The sequence below is a fragment of the Vombatus ursinus genome, unplaced genomic scaffold, assembly GCF_900497805.2.
Source record: "Vombatus ursinus unplaced genomic scaffold, bare-nosed wombat genome assembly UNPS02014941.1, whole genome shotgun sequence".
Lineage (NCBI taxonomy): Eukaryota > Metazoa > Chordata > Mammalia > Diprotodontia > Vombatidae > Vombatus > Vombatus ursinus.
Genome location: NW_020954719.1, coordinates 8,624,304 through 8,640,976, shown reverse-complemented (window position 1 = coordinate 8,640,976; position 16,673 = coordinate 8,624,304). Strand labels below are relative to the sequence as shown.

The following is a 16,673-nucleotide window of genomic DNA, read 5'->3' as shown; positions in this document are numbered from 1 at the left end:
GATCCCTATTCTACAATGCAGTATGAGTTGCTAGAAGTAGAAACAATGAGCTGTATCTTCTAAGAAAACCTGAATTCCTTACTTCAAACCCCAAAACTAAGATCCAAAGAGATCGTGCAGATCATGCCTTGGCCTACAAGTATGAACCCAAAGAAATAAGAACAAAAATAATTTCCTTAGTTTACTAGGCACAAGTAACCACTTTACTAAAACCAGTAATGACATAGCAGATACTTAGTTAATGGAGAGTTGTTGAATGAGCAGATGCTCCAACGGATTTATTATAGTGTACTACAGACTAGCACTTCTTTAAGAAGGAGTGGATATCAAGTATAGCCACAGTAAGCATGATTCCTGCAGAGGTAGGCAAAGACGCAAAGACACACAGACACACAGACACACACACACACACACCAGCTGCCTTTCTACTGGGTCAACAAACTGGTGGAGATCACATAAATGCTTATGTAAAGGGAGGTTCACCAAGCTATCAACAGAGGTACAAGTTTTCTGCCCAATCATTGAAGGTTTACTTGGGTCAGTTTCTTTGCTAAAGTAATTCTGCCCAAATTCAACAGGGTTGTTACCAGCTTACATTCACTGGCGATAAAAACTGACCTTCTCTTTAAATATCCCAGTAAATATTGCCTACACAAACCAGGATGGTGGTGTAGTTACTCTCAATGTTTTTCAAGTACTAACCTCATTTCTGCAGTTCAACCAGATTTCCCCAGCAACCACCCTCACTGTGTTCCTTTGGCCAAATCCCTTTTCCTCTTTGGCCCTTAGTTCCCTTATCTATAAAATGGAGTGCTTGAATAAGTTTGGAAAAGAAATGACTTGCAGGAAAACTTACCAGTTCTCTTCAAATGAGATAATATTTGTCTCAAAAGAGATAATATTTGTAAAGCTCTTAGCACAGTGCCTGGCACATAGGAGGTGCTTAATAAAGGCTTGTCCCCTTCTTCCTTCTTACCCTCCCCATCCCTTTCAAGTATATGAAAGGATTCATACAGAGATCTGATAAGAATTGTTTTATCGGTGCCTGTGGTATAAGTGGGACCTGTGTAATGTAAACTAAGGATGTTTTCCTTTAAGAAGTTAAGGAGACCATTCACAATTGGAATTGATTGGTTTAGAGAACTAGAGTTTGAACAATAGGCACTGCTTCTTTGTTACCTGAGACATAAAAATCCTAGATAAAAATGGGAACTAGTGAACTGAAGATTTAACAGAATTTCCACTGCCCCTCTAACTATATGGAGGTATAATGTAAACAGGTATGTAAAATAGAGTAGGGTCTATTTTAATTAGTCACTGCATTCTTTTTCATCTCTTATTGTTAAAAAAATATATATTTTCATTGAATTTTCTGATCGTGTTCCAATCTGGAGCTTGAATCACTGGCCTGGCCTGAGCTAGGCCTGGCCCAGAATATTTGGCTCCTCTGCCTTAACTCACTACAACAAAGCTCTCCATTTCCACCAAGCTGAGACTTCCCTAAGCGTTACTAAGCATTACTTTGGGCTTTACATTACTTCATCAATTGGCCTCCTTTAGACTTCAAATATCTCTAGGAGGGACAACATATTGCACTGTATAAATTAATCTAACTCCTCTTCTTCTTCTTCACCTCCTCTTCCCCCAAAGGCTAGAAAGAAAAGTTTATACTAGTTCTGAAGCTCTTTTGAACTCTCAGATTCTGAGTCTTGGTTCTACTACAAATCATAACCTCAATGAGCCTTGCTTTGTTCAAGTATAAAATGAGAGTTTTGGCCCAAAAACCCCTTCCAGCTCTAAATTTATGAGGGCAAAAGAAAGATAGCTAGCATTGGAACGTAACTGTTCTATGTGAAATCTAAAAAGACCTAGATGAGAACCTAATTGAGTAGTTTCTATATGGAGCAGGTATCACAAAAAAGACTTTAGAATTAAGCCTGGAGAGATTTGTATGATAGTACTGTGTACAAAGTAACAGTAATATTGTAAGATGATCAGCTGTGAAAGACTTAGGTATTCTCAGCAACACAATGATCCAAGATAACTCTGAAGGACTTACGATGAAAAATGCTGTCCATACCCAGAGAAAGAACTGATAGTGTCTGAATACAGATTGAAGCATACTTCTTAACTTTATTTTTCTTGAGGCTATTTTTTTTTCGGTCTATGTTTTCTTTCACAACACGACTATTATGGAAATGTTTGCACGACTATACATGTATAACCTATATCGAATTTCTTGCCTTCTCAATGAGGGGGGTGGGATGGAGAGAATTTAGAACTCAAAGTTTTACAACCGAATGTTTTTACATGTAACTGGGAAAAATAAAATACCAAATTAAAAGAAAAAAAAGACCGACCTGAATTACACAGTATAAGTACTCTCTGGGTTAGCTTATTCACTCCAACCTTTCCTCACCAAGGCAGAACTGGAGTTCCTAGAGAAGCACCACTCTCATTCCCATACGACTCAAATTTTCCCACGGTTCAAATAACCCTGTTATTGGAGGGGGCACACTCCACAATTTGTCACTGTAGCTCCTGAGACCTTGCCAGTGTGCTTCCCATTTACAAAAGATCGGCACCATGACGCCTTGAGTTCTTAAACATAAAACATCTACTTAGCAACAAGGCAAATGCACACATAAACCTAATTCACATTCTTTCACCAACGCATGCAGAGTGAGCATACACTTACATAACCTAGCAGGAAGGCACATGAGTGAGGAAATTTATGTGTTTGAGGGGCAACTCGTAACTCTGGACTGTATTGCTTAATGTCCTTGGTCCTTTCAAAAACAATCTGCACCACGTGAAGCTGTTTCTCTGCTAGTCACTCCCCTTCTGGTCCTGACCTCTCTCCAGATAGGCAAAGTTACTCCTCTCCTACTGTCGAAGGGATGATGCCACTGACAAACTATTTTAACCCATAATCAACTTTAAGAGGGTACTAAAAAAAGTGACTATTGGAGCGACATGCCAGAGCACTACTACGCTCCTCAGGATAATTCTCTGGGTAACAGACAAGCCCAGACAGCTCCTCATTCAACTGTCTTCTGCACTACCTAACCAAAACTCTTCTTTCAACAACGTAACTGCAGCATTTGTCTTTTCCCGTTTCTCACTCTAAACCACAGAAGGAAAGGGAGAGCCACTAGGTCCTTCTGAAAAGTTTCGCCTTCCAGATAAAGCTGGAAACCAATAGCTCCAGCTAACGCCGAGTTCAGCTCTTTTCCAACGGGCTTTCACCATCCACTAGCTAGTCTTCCTCTCAGGTGCTCTCTAGATACTTTCTTAACTCAGCTCCCTTACAGCTGGCTTTTCCATTCATCTCCTACTGGCTGTTTTGTGGTCTTAGAAATGACTTATCTTTTCACTAATTAAGGAAACTTCCAATAAATTTCCAATTTATCCTGCATCTTGTTTGTGCATAGTTGTTCGCATGTTGTCTCCCCCAACAGACTGAGTTCCTTGAGAGGAGGGATTTTTGTTTTCCAAAGCTGTGGGGGTCAGCAAATTACCCTCCCCCACCTTCCCCACCCTGCACTGTCTTTTTGTTTGTGTAATGAGCTAAAATCATACACTGGCAGTGGCTGAGTAGTTTGCAGACCCTGGGTGCCTTAGCACAGTACCTGGCACACAGCAGGCACTTAATAAATGCTGGTTAACTGACCCAAACTAGTCTTTTCCTTTTAGCAACCAAACTAATCACACGCTAAAAGGCAAGTAGAAATGAGAGAATGGATGACATCGGAGGGAGAGAGCTCTTGAACTTATAAAACCACCAATCCCAAGAACGACCAGAGGATTATGGAATGGAGAAGTGGTGGAGAGAGCACTGGGGTCAGGAAGACCTGGGTTCAAATCCTACCGCAGGGCACGTCATTAGTCGTGTGACCCCAGCCAAGTCCCTTTAGCGCTCTGTGCCTCAGTTTCCCCCTCTGTAAGGTAAGGAGGCTGACTTCAGGTTCTGGAGGGAGGACAATGATCCGGTGACAGGTCTGGGTGATCTGCAGCCAAATCAAGGTGTGTAGGTCGTGACCGGGGCGCCCTGCGTGGGCGCGGCTCTGGGGGAGCGGTGGGGTGGGGCGAGGCCGCACTTACTCGGGTCGAAGGGCACCACTCTGTCCTTCGCGTAAGTAAAGCTGCCCCAAGCTAACCACAGGGCAGCGCCCACAAGGCAAGGCCCCATGTTGGGTGGGGGCCAAGGGAGAAGGGAAGGAGAAAAAATGGCTGCGACGACGGCGTTGTTTCCCGTCCTCTGACGTCACTGCGAGGCGGCGGGCAGGCTTCGCGGCAGGAAGGGCGGCCTATCACGTGCGCGTCATGACGTCACCTGAAGGCGGCGCGGAGAGGCGGTGGAGGAAGCGTGGGCGGGAGGCGGGAGGTGCTGCCCTTCTCCCCTCCCCCTCCCTCCCCAATAACAAATAAGAAGTGAAAACAAGCTCAGCACGGGGCGGGGGGCGGTGTCTTCCTACTCTGACTCTGGGGTCACTGACGCTTTTGGGGCCCTCACGTCTTCTGTGCTCCCCAAGTTTCTAAACTCATTTGTTTCTCACCGTTGGCGGCTGCTCCCTTGCTCACCCCCAGTTGCCACGTTCTGTCAGTTCTACCGCAGACATCTTTCACAGTCATCCCCTTCTCGCCGCTCACGTGTGCTACTTACGACCCCTTTTAAGCCCCCATCGCCTTTCCCCTGGACTGTGGAGATGATGGCCTCCCTTCCTCCAGCCTCTTTACCTGATCCAGTTCACGGTCACTCCAGTGCCTAAATTAGGAGGCGAGAATCTGGCTCTCCTGCCAGAAACCCTTCAGTGGCTCTTTACCTTCTGGGTCCAGACTATCTTTCCAGCCTTACTTCCCATTTATTCCTTAGCTATTGCCTACACTCAATTTAACATTCCATCTCCTGCCTCCACGCTGGCTCTGATGCCTAGATTACACTTGCCTCCTCATCTCTGCTTTTCAGATACTGTAACTTCCTAAAATACTCAGCTCTGGTGACATCTCCTCCGTGAAATGTCAGTGTTCTTTTCCTCTTCAAGTTTTCCTGTGGCAGTTCTCTGATTTTTGGCTTGCCTTCCCTCTCACTTCTTACTTTCTATTTTATCTGTGTACATATAGATTATATCTATTCAGTAGAATGTAAGCTCCTTGAGGGCAGGAACTGTTTTGATTTTTGTCTGGGTGCTCAGAGCCTCATTCGATTCTTTGCACATAGCACACACTTGATAGACGATACAAGATTACTTCTACATACAACAGCAGATTGGTGGCACAGTGGCTATAGTGCTGGGCCTGAAGTCAGGAAGACCTGAATTCCAATCCAACTGCAGGCACTTAATAGCTGTGTGACCCTGGGCAAGTCATTTAATCTCTGTCTGCCTCAATTTCTCAGGGTTCTTGTGAGGATCAAATGAGATAACATATGTGAAGCACCTAGCATAGAGTAGGTGCTTAATAAATGCTTGTTCTCTTCCCCTTGATGGGATGTGAATTGCTTCTCCAGCAGCTTCATTTATTTCTCTCTGGGAAGAATCCAAGTCTTAGGAGAGTATAATTAGGCTGAAGGCTTCTATGTGTCCCTGAAGTGAAAGTTGGATACACTGGAATGTCAGTTCCTCCCTAGCTACCCCACATTCATATCCTTTATAAAATGAGTCACAGAGTCACAGATTTAGAACAGGAAGTCACCTTGGAGGTTATCTGCTCAACTCCTTTATTTTACAGATAAGGAATTTGAGGTTTATAGAGGTTAAATGACTCACCCAAGGTCACACAGCTTGTATGTGTCAGAGGCAAGATATGAACTGAGTTTTTCCTGGCTCCAGGTCCAGTACACTATCCACTCTGCCACTCGGGTGGCACTCTGTGTCTGAAGGACTGTTTATTTCTTGGAGGGGGAGGGGGATCTTGTCGGAAAGAGGTTGGAAATTGCATCAAAAGGAATTGCATCAACTGTTTTGGACTACTATGAACCTTGTATGTGTTTTCCACATTATCTGTAGGCTGTGCTGTATTTCATATGCATCTTAGTGTTTGCATGGGCTCTGGGATCCCTTTTATCAACATCTGTGAAAACCTTGACATGAGCTGTATTTGAAGATTTCTTAGAGGAATTTCTGCATGGAAACAAAATGAGTCAAATAGATATGCTTCTTGGGCTGCCTCAAAGATTGTACCCAATCCTTATCAACCTAGAGATAGGCGTTTTAAGCTACTGGTTACAAAAATATGTGGAAAAAGAAACAAAGAACAATCAGAAAGCATACTAATTTTTTTTTAAATGGTGAAATGACTCATTATTTAACAAATGTACTTAGCAAAACTGCTTATAAATATGACAGGAAATTAATTTAGGCCATATTTTATACCATATACTGTGAATTGGAATTTAAAAATAAAAACTAACAAAAGACAGAATAAGTGTGAACATTAAATGCATTTATCTCAAATATGGAGAGGAGATGATTTTTTAAAATTAAAGAAAAGATTGCTTGGTTATATCTTTTTGAATCTGTACAATAAAAATAAAATTAACAGATTGGAGAAAATGTGATGAATATAACATAAAAATAACATGTAGCTATAAGGACATGTTTAAAATTTACAAAAGCAATTCAACTTCAGTAATAAATTGAAATTGAAACAACTTTGAAATACCGCCCATCAAACTGACAAAAATAAATAAACATGCTAGGAACACAATTCTGGAAAAAACATTGGAGAAACATACTTCACTTCAGGTGAAATTACAAAGTATTACAATCTTTAGTTATACAATCTTGCAATATTCTGCAACTTTGATACTTCGATAGTTTTATGGATCTATGATTTCATTACTTCCTTGAATGGTGCAGATCACACCCTATCCACAACTTCTCCTACCCTATAGTACTTTTGTCCATTTCTCTGGTAAATCCTCCATAGTGGTACACTCAAAGTACTAGGGACTTTCCCCTAAAAACATGTGGGTCATCCATTCGTTGCCCTTTGCTCTCATTAAGTAACCTCACCTCTTTTTCTGGTCATACATCTCTCTGATGATATCCTTTCTACAACTTAGTGTTGTTGGTTTTTTTTTTATTGCTGTTTTTCTATCTTTCCATGTAATTGGAAAAAAAATATTATTAAGTGGGGGAAAAAATTGCTGTTTTGTTTTTTTTTTAAACTGTTGTCTTTTGTTTCTATAGAACATTCTTTTCTGGATATATTTCTTCTCTACCCAGCAAGTCATCTCTGGTAACAAAGATTTTTAAAGGAAAGAAAAAAGCAGTTAAAAAAAAACTTAACATAGCAGCCATGCCTGACAGCATATGCAATGTTTCACACTCTAGTACCCAGCTTCTGTAGAAAAAGGAGAGATGTACATTTTCTCAACTTCACTCTAGGGGCCAAACTTGGTTAATTACAATTATGCAGAGTCATTATCAGTTGTTTTTTGTTCTTTCTACTTACATTGCTGTAATTATTATGTTTATGTTTTTTCTGGTTCTACTGACTTCGTGCTATATCGGTTCACATGAAAATTCTCATGCTTCTCTGCATTCTTCATATTTATCATTTTTTAGAGTATGGTAATATTCAATTACATTTGTGTACCACAATTTCCTTTGCCATTTCCCAGGAGAGGGGCACCTTTTTTGCTTCCAGTTCTTTGTTTTCACAAAACAACCTGTTGTGAATATTTTGTTGTAAATTGGTACTTTCTTACCTATCTTTATTCTCCTTGGGGTATGCCTAGTGGTGGGATTTCTGGGTCCAAATTTTAATCACTTTTTGAAGAATAATTCTCTGAAATATTCTGGGGTTTGATTTCAGCCCAAAGTCATTTGCAAACAGGAGACTCTGGAAAGCCTCACCATCTTGGACAAGAGTTTTTTTTTTTTTCCAAAATTTACAAAATGAATTTGGACAAGGGTTCTTAATATTTTTTGTGTATCATTAATCTCTTTGGCAATCTGGTAAAACCTAAATACTCCTTCTCAGAAAAATAATATTTTTAACGAAGAAAACAAAATACATAGGATTACCACGGAAATGAATTATAGTGGAATTTCATTTTATATATATACCTATATATATATATATAAAGAGAGAGAGAGTGAGTGTGTGTGTGTGTGTGTGTGTGTGTGTGTGTGTGTTTAGTTATAGGTAGTGCAGTGGATAGAGTGCTGGGTCTCCTGAGTTCAAATCTGCCCTCAGACACTTACTAACTGTGTTACCCTGGGCAAGTCACTTAATCCTGTTTGCCTCAGTTTCCTCATCTGTAAAATGAACTGAAGAAGGAAATGGCAAACCATTCCAGTATCTTTGCCAAGAAAACACTATTGGAATCATGATGTGAGAAATAAGAAACAGTTATATTTCCATATAAGGAAGCTAGGAGAAAGTAGCTCTGGGTGGGGAGTTCCCAGAGCCAACTAAAACTAGGTAGAACTGGTTGTGTGGTCCAGAAAGGCTGAAAGTAGGATAAAAGTCATAGCTTAGCTAAAATGCACATGCTTTAATGAGCTCATTACTATTAGATTCCCCTCCCCAGATGGGAGCTAAGACAATGCTAGGCATACTGTTGTATGTAATATAGAAGTAACATACAAAGGGGAGCGTGCAGTAGGTGTTTCGGGAAGTCTGTGAACTATGCTGACTTCTACAAATGAAAGTGGGCTAGGAGGGACTTGTGGCGGGGAATAGGGATTATAAGGTTTGCTCTTGATTCTGTAGAGTGTGTGTGCTCAGATCGAGTTCCATACCCGCTTCCTGCAGGAACGTATTAAAATTATGCTGCCCCATTCACTTTGAGTCTGTCTAATTCATTGCATCCACTTGGACCTAAGAAGTTGTTTCTTACAATGAAGAGTTGGAAACAATTGAAAAATGACTCAACACATACTTACCAAAATATTACCCCCGGTAATGAACCTCTGATCTAAGGATCCCTCTTTAAATCCTCCAAGATAGTGATAACTTTGGCTAACATAAATCTCCCCATTTTATTCCTTGCTTGATTTTAAGAATCAGGGTCATTGGCAGAGCCAAGATGGCGGAGGGAAAGCAGTGACTGTCTTGAGCTCTCTCCCAAAGCCCTCCAAATACCTAAAAAAATGGCTCTAAACAAATTCTAAAACAGCAAAACCCACAAAAAGAATGAAACAAATTTCCAACCAAAGAGCCTGGATGGTTGATCAGAAAGGTATATCGCGCCGGGCCGGGAGAGGAGCGCAGGTCAATGTGGACGCGCAGGCCACAGCGACCCTGGAGCAGGCCTCAGAGGACTGAATCGTGGGCAGCTGTGGCGATTTCCAGACTTCTCAACCCCTGAACGCCAAAGACAACTTAGAAGGTCAGTGGGAAAAGTCTGTGACTGCGGTGAGAGAGGAGATAGGTCTCAGCCGCAAGTCTCAATCATGGCCTGGGGCCGCGACTGTTTCCTGAGCTTCCAGCCCACAGACTGAGGGGGAATCAAGTGGCTGATCAGAGGGGGATTGCAGGGATCTCTTTGCCAGTGCTGAGGCAGGAATCTCTTGCTTTACCAGTGCTTGGATCGGGGTCACAGTTCTGAGGGGCAGTCCTGGGGCGAGGAGGAGTGCTGGTGTGGTGGAGCTTGTTGTGGCTGTGGAGAGGAATCACCTCACCCCTTATCATACCACCTTGGAAGAACTGAAAATTTATAGGTCCCTAGAAGTACCTCTGAAAACAGCTGTACAAACTCCCGAAGCTTGGGACAGTATACTCTTCACATTGGAAGCAGACTTTTACCTGAACAAGGAGTTTAAAACTCAAGTAATTGGCCAGGATCATAAGTAAGCAGCACAAAAAGAGTCAGACTATATTATCTTACTTTGGTGACAAAGAAGATCAAAACATACAACCAGAAGAAGACAACAAAGCCAAAGCTCCTACATCCAAAGCCTCCAAGAAAAATATGAATCAGTCCCAGGCCTTGGAAGAGCTCAAAAGGGATTTTGAGAAGCAAGTAAAAGAAGTAGAGGAAAAACTGAGAGTTTTGCAAGAAAATCATGAAAGACAAGTCAACAGCTTGCTAAAGGAGACCCAAAAAAATACTGAAGAAAATAACACCTTAAAAAATAGCCTAACTCAAATGGCAAAAGAGGTCCAAAAAGCCAGTGAGGAGAAGTATGCCCTAAAAATCAAAATTGGCCAAATGGAAAAGGATGTCCAAAAGATTACTGAAGAAAATATTTCCTTAAAAATTAGAATAGAGCAATTGGAAGCTAGTGACTTTATGAGAAATCAAGACACTGTAAAAACAAATCCAAAAGAATGAAAAATTAGAAAACAATGTGAAATATCTCATTGGAAAAATAACTGACCTGGAAAATAGATCCAGGAGAGAGAATTTAAAAATTGTTGGACTATCTGAAAGCCATGATCAAAAAAAGAGCCTAGACATCATCTTTCAAGAAATTATCAAGGAAAACTGCCCTGATATTTTAGAACCAGAGGGCAAAATAGAAATTGAAAGAATCCACCAATCTCCTCCTGAAAGAGGTCCCCAAAGGAAAACTCCTAGGAATATTGTAGCCAAATTCCAGAGTTCCCAGATCAAGGAGAAAATATTGCAAGCAGCCAGAAAGAAACAATTCAAGTATTGTGGAAACACAATCAGGATAACACAAAATTTAGCTGCTTCTACATTAAGGGACCACAGGGCATGGAATATAATATTCCAGAGAGCAAAGGAGATAGGATTACAACCAAGAATCACCTACCCAGCAAAACTGAGTATAATTCTGCAGGGGAAAAAATGGTCATTCAGTGAAATAGAGGACTTTCAAGCATTCTTGATGAAAAGCCCAGAGTTGAATAGAAAATTTGATTTTCAAATACAAGACACGAGTGGAACATGAAGAGGTAAACAGGAAAGAGAAAATCATAAGAGACTTATTAAAGTTGAACTGTTTACATTACTGCGTGGAAAGATAATATTTGTAACTCATGAGACCTTCGTCAGTATTAGGGTAGTTGGAGGGGAAAAAATTATATGTACATATATATAGATATAGATAGATAGAGGGCACAGAGTGAGTTGAAAATGAAGGGGTCATATCTGGAGAATAAAATTAAGAGGTGAGAGAGGAATATACTAGGAAAAGAAGAAAGGGAGAGGTAGAACGGGGTAAATTATCCCACAAAAAAAAAAAACAGAAAAGAAAAGGCTCTTACAATGGAGGGAAAATGGGAGAAGGTGAGAGGGAATGAGTGAATCTTATTCTCATAGGATTTGACTTATGGAGGGAATAACATACACACTCAATTGAATGTAGAAATCTGTCTTACCATACAGGAAAATAGGGGGGGAAGGGGACAAGAGAGTAGAGGAATGATAGAGAGGAGGGCAGATTGGGAAAGGGAGTAATCAGAAGCAAATACTTCTGAGGAGGGACAGGGTCAAAAGAAAGAATAGAATAAATGGATGGGTGGGATAGGATTAAGGGAAATAGAATTAGTTTTTCACAGCATGTCTACTATGGAAGTGTTTTGCATAACTGCACATATATAACCTATATTTAGTTGCTTGCCTTATCAATGAGGGTGGGTGGGGAGGGAGGAAGGGAGAAAATTTGGAACCCAAAGTTTTAAAAACACATGTTTAAAAAAAATGTTTTCACATGCAACTGGGAAATAAGAAATACAGGAAATGGGGTACAGGAAAATTGAAGGGAAAGGGGATAAGAGAAGGGGGGGAGAGATAGAAGGGAAGGCAGACTAGGGGAAGGGGTATTTAGAATGCATGCCATCTTGGGGTAGGGGGAGGGGTGAGATGGGGTGAAAATTTGGAACTCAAAATCTTATGGAAGTAAATGTTGAAAACAAATTAAAAAAATCCTTAAAAAAAAAGAAAAAAAAAAAGAATCAGGGTCATCAAAGTTATCTCCACTCTAATGTAACACAAATTTATTTGTAAAATATTACAGAGCATAATGGTGGGAAATTATGAGACATTACTTAATTGAATCGATCAATCAATCAAAAAAGTATTTACCATGTGTTTGCTATATGCAAAGCACTGTGCTAAACACTGAGAATACAAATAGAAAAGTATGACAGTTCTCACTCTCAAGGAGCTCACATTCTTTTTTTTTTCAGTGCATATTTTTTTCATAATATTTTATTTCCACCCTCAATTTTTAGCATTTAAAAAAAGTTTTGAGTTCCAAATTCTATCTTTCCCTCCCTCCCTTCCCCTCTCCCTTAGAGGGTAAGCAATTTGATCTAGGTTATACATTTGCAATCATGTAAAACATTTCCATATTAGTCATTTTGTGAAAGAAAACTTGAAAAAAGAAAGAGGAAGAGAAAGGAAAGAAAGAAGGAAGGAGGAAGGAAGGAAGGAAGAAAGATTGTATACTTCAATCTGAATTCAGACGTCATCAGTTCTTTTTCTGTAGGTGGGTAGCATTTTTCATCATGAATCCTTTGGAATTGTCTTAGATCATTGTATTGCTGAGAATAGCCAAGTCATTCACAATTCTTCATTGTACAATATTGCTGTTACTGTGTACAATGTTCTCCTGGTTCTACTCATTTCACTCTGTGTCAGTTCATGTAAGTCTTTCCAGGTTTTTCTGGAATCATCCTGTTCATCATTTCTTATAGCACAATAATATTCCATTATAATAATATACCAAAACTTGTTCAGCCATTCCCCAATGGATGGGCACCCCCTCAATTTCCAATTCTTAGCCACCACAAAAAGAGCTGCTATAAGTATTTCTATACAAATAGGTTCTTTTCCCTTTTTAAAAAAATCTCTTAGAAAAAAAAAGGAAACAAAACAAACATTAAGGGGCAGCTAGGTGGTGCAGTGGATAGAGCACCAACCCTGGAGTCAGGAGGACCAGAGTTCAAATCCAGCCTCAGACACATAACACTTACTAGCTGTGTGACCCTAGGCAAGTCACTTAACCCCAATTGCCTCACCAAAAAAAAAAAAAAAAAAAAAAACCACAACCTCTTTGGGATGCAGACCTATTGCTATAGCATATGGATGGTGTTGCTGAATCAAAGGGTATACACAGTTTGACAGGCCTTTGAGTCTAGTTCCAAATTGCTCTCCATAATAGTTAGATCAGTTCACAACTCCACCTACAATGTATTAGTGTCCTAGTTTTCCTACATCCCCTCCAACATTTGTCTTTTTTCTTTTCTGTCATATTAGCCAGTCTGATAGATGTAAGGTGGTACCTCAGAGTTGTTTTAATTTGTATTTCTCTTACTAATAATGATTTAGAACATTCTAATGATAAGGAACAGTTGAAGGGGAAAAAAAAGTTTTAGAAAACTTGACAAGAGACCCAAATAAGCCAGATCATCCTAAAGGCATTCACGGATGAAATTAGAAGGAAGAAAACTAACAGATGAAAAAAATGGAAAAGATCTATGTAGATTTTGAAACAACTTCCTGTACTGATTGTGGAGACTACCATCAGAGCCTCCCATTGTGTTGCATGAGGAAATAGAAATGACAGTAAATAAAACAAAAAATGGGAACATCATCTGGGCTAGATGAAGTAGAGGGTGTCCATGCTGGAGGTTACACAATTTTGACAGTACTGAGGCATCTAATCTTAAGGAACCTGAAAGAGGGGAGCATGCTAAATATTGTGAAGAAATCAGGGACCTCCTCAATACCAGAAAAAAAAAAGAAAAACCAAGAAAATGTCAATAACTACCAACCCATAGGCTGACTATCCCATATTTATAATGCAAACATTACAAAAGTACTCATATGCTTTGACCTAGTAATTCCACTATTCGGAATATCCCCTGAGAATGTTATCTAAAAGAAAAAGTTATCTGTTCAAAGACTCTGACAGTAGGATTATTTATAATTGTAAAAAATTGGAAACAACTTAAATTTCCAACAAAGGGGAACAGTTAAATACACTCCATTCTTGTCATGAGTGGTAGCTAAGTCCTATAAAGTTGCAATGAACACTGAATTAGCAAAAACTAAACCATTGCTCCTAGGGAAAATATGGGGTTGGGCCTCTGGTCACATTTATTTTAGCACTTTCTGGAGCAGCTTCGCATACAAAACAATGGATTTCCTCTTTCTTTTTTTGGATATACCATATTGTTGATTCTTTAATATTGAACTCATGGAAAACAGCCCTATAACTCATGCCTGAATGAAGCATATCTAAGACATATGTTCTCCATAAGGTACATTATAGCCTTCTTGTGCTTAGGAACACTAGATGGCACTTCAGCACTATGCTTTGGGGATAAGTATATGTGTGTGTGTGTGTGTGTACGTATGTATATGTATATATAAACATATATGTATATATGTATGTGTGTATAAACATATATGCCAATTATATCCAAAATCCATTTTTAACATCCTTTTTAAAAAAATTTGAGTTCCTAATTCTTTCTCTCCCCCCTCATTGAGAAGGCAAGCAATTTGATAAAGGTTATACATATGTACTCATGCAAAATATATTTCCATATTAGTCATGTTATGAAAGAAAACACAAACCAAAAGAAAGGAAGAAAGAAAGAAAAAGAAAGTTTAAAAAAAAGTATGGTTTGATATATATTCAGACTCCATCAGTTCTTTCTCTAGAGGTGTGTAGCACTTTTCATCATAAGTTGGAGGCCATTTAAAAAAGTGAAATCACCCAAAACAAAGCATAAAAATGGGGGAAACATGGCACTAAATAGTTCACAAAAAGGAAGACACTGGTTACAGTACGAGGAGCTGAAACAAGAAAACAGTGTTACCTTGTTTGACCTCAGCTGGGAACATGTAAGTTAGACAACTCAAATTTTCAACACTGTGCATGTCCCATCTTGAATATTGATTTTTGAGTTACAAATAAATTTTACCAAGTAGGCAACTTTGTAAATATGGAATCCATAAATAATGAAGATTGACTGTAAATTGGGGCACATTAACATAATACAATATTAAATTAAGATCACAAGTATGAGGATTATTAAGAAATCTGGAAAAAGTTTTATGAAATAATGCAAAGTTAAAAAAAAATAAACTAGAAAAACAGCCTATATATTAACTGACTATGTAAAAGGAAAAGTCATCAAAGAGATCAAAGGATCCTTCTAAGGTTTTGGAGACTCCAGTGTCAATATTTGTCTTTTGTTTTGAGATGTCATCAGTACTGATGACCCACCTTGATGTCACCCTTCTCTTCCACAGCTCAGTTCTACCTTCTCTTTTTCCTTTTAGTGATTGCCCAGGAACAACAGCAGTTCCTTTGTTTTTTTCTGGCTCAGCTCCATATGACTGAACCTCCTCTTTCCTCTCTGCTTCCACACCCTGGCTGGTCATCTCTATCTGCTTCTGAGATAGTTCCTCTCTTTTAAACAAGTTCCTCAGGTGTGAGGTGTACAGGTTCCATTCACATTGAGTTTTGATTGACTAACTCAATTAAAAAGTGTTGCTGTTGACCCCATTTTAGGTTCAACAACATTTTGGTGTTTTCTTGACAAAGATACTGAAGTGGTTTGCCATTTCCTTCTCCAACTCATTGGGTTAAATGACTTGCCCAGAGTCACATTGCTAGTGAGTGTCTGAGGCCAGATTTGAATGCTATATCACCACTTGATGACTTTGAGCCTCATTTTTTAAATCATAAGATAATAAAACCACTAAAATGGTGGTGGTATAGCTATTTCATAGGATTGTTATAAGAATCAAATGAGATAATATATGTAAAGCACATTGAAAACCTTAAAAAACTATGTAAACATTAGCTATTGTTATCTACTCATTCTCTATTGGTAAAAAATGATTAACAGAGCAGGACCAAGCAAAGAGCCCTTTAGTGCATAATTTAAAATATCCCTTGACCAAAACTGACTGAACTAGATCCCATTATGACAAGCATTTTCTACATATTATCTCATTTGGTCCTCACAGTCACACAGTGAGGTCAATACAATAGATATTATTATCTGTGCCGGCCGCACCGTGCACTCTCCTCCTATAAGGAGCAGGCTGCCAGAGTCATACTTACCAGTCTTCGGAGCCTACCCGGATAAACACAGAGATGAGCCGACCAGGAGGTGCCAACACCCGAGCTTTATTCAGAGGCCATCACAGCAAGGCCAAGCAGGAAGGCCATAGCAAGAGAGCAGGAGCAAAGAAAGAGCGAGCTCCCACCACGAGACCCGTTCCTTAAGTACCTACTTAGCCCCTCCTCCTCAGCCCGCCTACTAGTCATTGATTGTAGGGTCAGATACCGGAAGGGGATGTCTGGGTTTAGCGCACCAAGGGAGAGGAAGTGACGCAGGAGGCTAGGACCAGATACAGGAAGGAGGCGTCTGGGATTAGTGCATAGACAAAGGGAGAGTACGTGACCCAGGAAGTCAGGCCCAGATACCGGGAGGAGGCGTCTGGGGTCAGTGCTACACAAAGGGAAAGTACGTGACCCAGGAAGTCAGGAAGGACACAGGAAGGAGGTGTCTGCGGTTGACGTTGCACTTAGGGAGGGGATTAAGCAAAGGGAACTCGTCCTCTGCCATCCCACTCCCACGTGGCACAGCCTCCTGCCTCAGGAGCACGTGCTCCAGCTACTTCCTTGTATTCTGTTCCTTCCCCAGCTTATCACAGCTCCGCCTAGCACTGCCCACTGCCTCAGGAGGATGAGCTCTGGTTACTTCCTAATACCCAGTTCCTA

At 40.1% G+C, this 16,673-nt stretch overlaps 1 protein-coding gene across 1 annotated transcript in view; it reads right to left on the bottom strand.

The window, feature by feature from the left end:
• The window catches only part of LOC114029823 (transmembrane protease serine 12-like), a 41,104-nt gene extending 36,861 nt beyond the window's left edge, over window positions 1-4,243 (bottom strand). The window contains exon 1 of the mRNA XM_027844480.1: window positions 4,105-4,243. Within this exon, the coding sequence (XP_027700281.1) occupies window positions 4,105-4,192 (88 nt within the window). The 5' untranslated portion in view covers window positions 4,193-4,243. The remainder of the gene's footprint in view (window positions 1-4,104) is intronic.
• Between the last annotated feature and the right edge of the window lie 12,430 nt (window positions 4,244-16,673).